The sequence below is a fragment of the Arachis ipaensis genome, chromosome B07 (assembly GCF_000816755.2).
Source record: "Arachis ipaensis cultivar K30076 chromosome B07, Araip1.1, whole genome shotgun sequence".
NCBI lineage: Eukaryota > Viridiplantae > Streptophyta > Magnoliopsida > Fabales > Fabaceae > Arachis > Arachis ipaensis.
The window spans coordinates 113033311-113037202 of NC_029791.2; the positions used below are offsets into that span (position 1 = coordinate 113033311).

Genomic DNA, 3892 nt, shown 5'->3' on the forward strand with positions numbered 1-3892 from the left:
AGTCAAACATCCACCTTCCTTTTCTTGGGTATTCTTTATAGCATTAAAGTCACCAAAAATGATGGTTTTTCCTTGAAATTGTTGCAGGACAGGTTTGATCTCTTCAAATTGCTGAAGTCGGATCTGTTCTATGCTGCTAAAATGAACACCAATTAGTCTCCATTCCTCCTGCCTAGTAACATCCATCCTTAATTTTTGCAGCAATAAAGAAATCACCCAAGTTTGTTACTACCACCTTAGTGCCCTTTTTCCATGTCAATGCTAGGCCACCTGCTGTGCCATTAGGATTGCACAGAAATCAATCACCAAAACCACATGCCCTTAACTTGTTCTCCACACGACGAGGCTGATTTTTTGTTTCACAGATGAAACCAACCGCGGGGAGTGGGATCTACAAATTTATTTAAAATTATGGAATGTCAGGGGTCTCCTTAAACCCCGACAATCCCACGTTAGAACTCTCATGGCTCTTGGGGCACCGTTTGACGGCCGGTGCCCTCCACCTCTTCAGGAGTGTTCTGGATCTCTTCCAAGAAAATTCTTTCTCATTGAATCTTCTCTTCACCCCACATTTGATGTGAGGACCCTCTGTTTTTCTTCGTGCTATCTGCTTGATCTTGATTCGCTCCTTTTTTAGTGTGTTAGTTTGATCAACATTTTGAACCTTTTCTACAGCCATAAGGGGTTGCGCTCCCTCTTATGTTTACTTGGTACTTGATAAGGTTATGTCTACCAAATTCGCTCCCGATTCTCCATCAAAGAGTTGCTCTTTGAATGAGAACTAGTCACCTCTGGGGCCATTTTGTCACCCACCGTTTCTTTCATAGAGAGACCTGAAAGGCTATTAAGTAACCAGCTAGGCATAGATTTTTTCTTCGGTTTCTCCCCTTGGTCATTCAGGTTAGAACCAGGCACATTATAACCATTGCATTCAACTTCAATCCTCCTACCCATCTGGTTAGCTTTTATCCCATCCCCAATTTTGTCTTGCCTCACTGAGTTCATTGTTGAATCCGTAAGGAGTAATTCACACTCCTTTGGCTCATGCCCTATCCGTGCACAATAGGTACAGAATCTCCCAATTTTTTCATACCCCACACCAATTTCAACAGCCTGTTGATCAGGGCCAATCATACAAAGGTGATATTTGAATTTTTTTGATGCATCTATTTCTACCCTTGCTTTTATTATCCTGGAGTCTCCACCCTTCATTTCATAGAAGCCAATCTCTATAACCGCACCAATTTTTTCAGCCAATTTCCTTCCAACTTCTACAGTTTTATAGCATTCTGGCAAACCCCAGAATTGAGCCCATACTGGGAAGCCTTGCATCTCACTTTCCTCCCTTCGATCAGAGTCGTTCCATCTCCTCACATGAAGAACATAATCTTTAAATAGCCATGGAGAACATTTTTCAATCCGCATCAGATCCTTGTCATTGTCAAAGAAAAATTGAAATTTGTTACCTCCTCTATCCGAGATTCTGAATCCTTCTGGTCTACCCCATATGGTTCTAAAAGCGTTCTCCATAGTGCCCACAGAAAACTTTTTGTCCGCAAAAACACGGCCTATGAGGCTTTTAGCGCATGCTTCCTTCCCTTTTTTGATGTCCTCTTCCTCGACTAGTACCTCATTGTCACTCTCTTCATCACTAACTGAATTTTCTCCTTTGGCAGTTCTCATCCATGTCTCCATATTCAATTGTATAATTTGATTACTGCACAGTTAAAAAGTTATGAAGAGCCGTTCCAAAGGAACACAGAAATCCTAGCAGGGCACCAATCAACCCTAACAGAGCCATCATGAAAAACCAAATTCTTATTTATTTTGTACTTACTAAAATTGTAACTGTTATTTATTTTAAAATTTTACAAATATTATAAAAAAATAAATTTAATTTTTTTCTAAACAAAATTTTAGATAATATATATATTTTAACACATTATAAAAAATTAATAATTATATAAAATTATTTTAATTTTAATTTGTTCTTTCTACTGGAGAAGAGAGAAACATTGAAGTTGTTATTTATTGTTTGTAACATAAAAATTAATATGAAGTTAATTTTTATAATAAGTGAACCATAAATAAAAATTGAGGAGAATTTCGCACTAAAATGCTCTAAAGAAACAAAAGCTTATCTAAGCCTACTAAAAGTTATTTTAAATAAATTGTGTATGTGTGTGTATATATAGCATGAAAAAGTTTCTGAACGTGGAAAGCAGAAGCTTGCAGAGTTGAGCAATGAAGGAGTCCTTTGAAGACCAAGGATTATTGCTAAAATTGGCCATGCTATTCATTCAAGTTTTAAATGGCCACCTTACTTCATTGAGCTTTATAACTTTATAGTAGGCATGCAGTACAGTCGTGCTGGAATAATATTTCTTGCTGAGGTCCCGACCTGTTATCCTTTTCTCAAAAATAAACTAGCATCTTGGATGTGTATTTTTATATGCACATTATTAAGGATTAACTTAATAAAATAAGTGCATGTTCTTATTAGAGTATATGTAATAAGTGTTTAAAATATGCACAATTATATATTTATTTTTTATACATTCATGTTACATGTATATATTAAGCGACTATTTTGCAGAAATACGTATTTACTATAGAAATTAGTTTTTATTACATTACTGCAAAAAAAAAATATTTGTTTATTATAGATTTAGTTATTTTACTATATATATTTAGTTATTCTAATGGTGGTGATTAATTATTTAGTTAAAAAATATAAAAATTAATATATAAATACATAATAGAAGATTATTAGTATGTATATAATATTAATTTTGAAATGCTACTAATTAAAACGACAAATTATAATAAATCTTTGTTTCCAAATTTCTCGGCTGTTCTTATGTTATACTAGCTTAAGAGTATGTAGGTTCCCATCATGAATAATATGAAAATTTATTATATTACAGCATATTTTTTCCTTCCTTCGACTTCTCAAGCATCTTGAATGTCCCATGGTTAATGCAAGAAACAAATTTGATTTTGGAAGATAAGATTATCGGTGATACTATATAGCGAAAGAGTAATTATAATATAGAAATATCACATAAAATTTTTTCTTATAAGCAAGTGATATACACCTCTTTATTATCATTCATTTTTGTAGTCATTAATGTTCTTTTCAAAATCAATTTCAATTTTTCTCAAATCAAAGCTCTAACATCCCTCTATTAAAATATAATTTTTCTGCAGAAATTATGGATGTTAAATTTAAAAATTTTAACCACTTCTATTATACAACTCATATTTTATATATAGACTATTAAAAAATAAAAAAATAAAATATAAAATATAAACAAAAATTAAAAAATAAATTTTTAAAAATAATTATTAACTCATAAATAATATGTGTATGGATATGTAATATCTAATAAATATGAATTTAATTTTTAGATATTAGTTGTATATAATTATGGATGTTATGTATATGAACTTATGAATGTTATGTGTATGAACTTAGTTAGTACAGTATAATTATAAATACACATAAAAACAAAAAAATTAAATCAGTTTATTACCATATCTCATCAAAGTTATTGTGGTTTTTCATATTTCAAAAATGGGTTTACTGGCAACAATCTCATTGGGTGAATCCGTCTGTTATTCAAATTATTCTTCAACTCCTTCTGACATAGGTGCTGTGTTAAGGTCGAATTCAAATGTCATATTATTTACAATGATAAAGCGACTTCTTGTAAATTTTCTTGGTCTATTCCAATTGTATTTGTAATTGAACTAGAGTTGTAATTTTTGGTCTTTGAAAAAATATACGACCTTCACGATTCTTTTAACAATAATAAACCTATTAAACAAGGCATTTGCATTTGCTAACTTCCAAAATGATAATAAATGAAACAAAGAAATTAAAAATCAA

The 3892-nt window shown here is 31.8% G+C and overlaps 1 protein-coding gene across 1 annotated transcript; it reads right to left on the reverse strand.

The window, feature by feature from the left end:
* On the reverse strand, window positions 730–1695 carry LOC107607672. Its single transcript, XM_016309598.1, has one exon. The coding sequence runs from the start codon at window positions 1693–1695 to the stop codon at window positions 730–732; it is 966 nt and encodes a 321-aa protein (XP_016165084.1).

Bases quoted from the DNA above. Each gene is read 5' to 3' on its own strand.
- LOC107607672 (XM_016309598.1), bottom strand. From the start codon at position 1,695: ATGGAGACATGGATGAGAACTGCCAAAGGAGAAAATTCAGTTAGTGAT.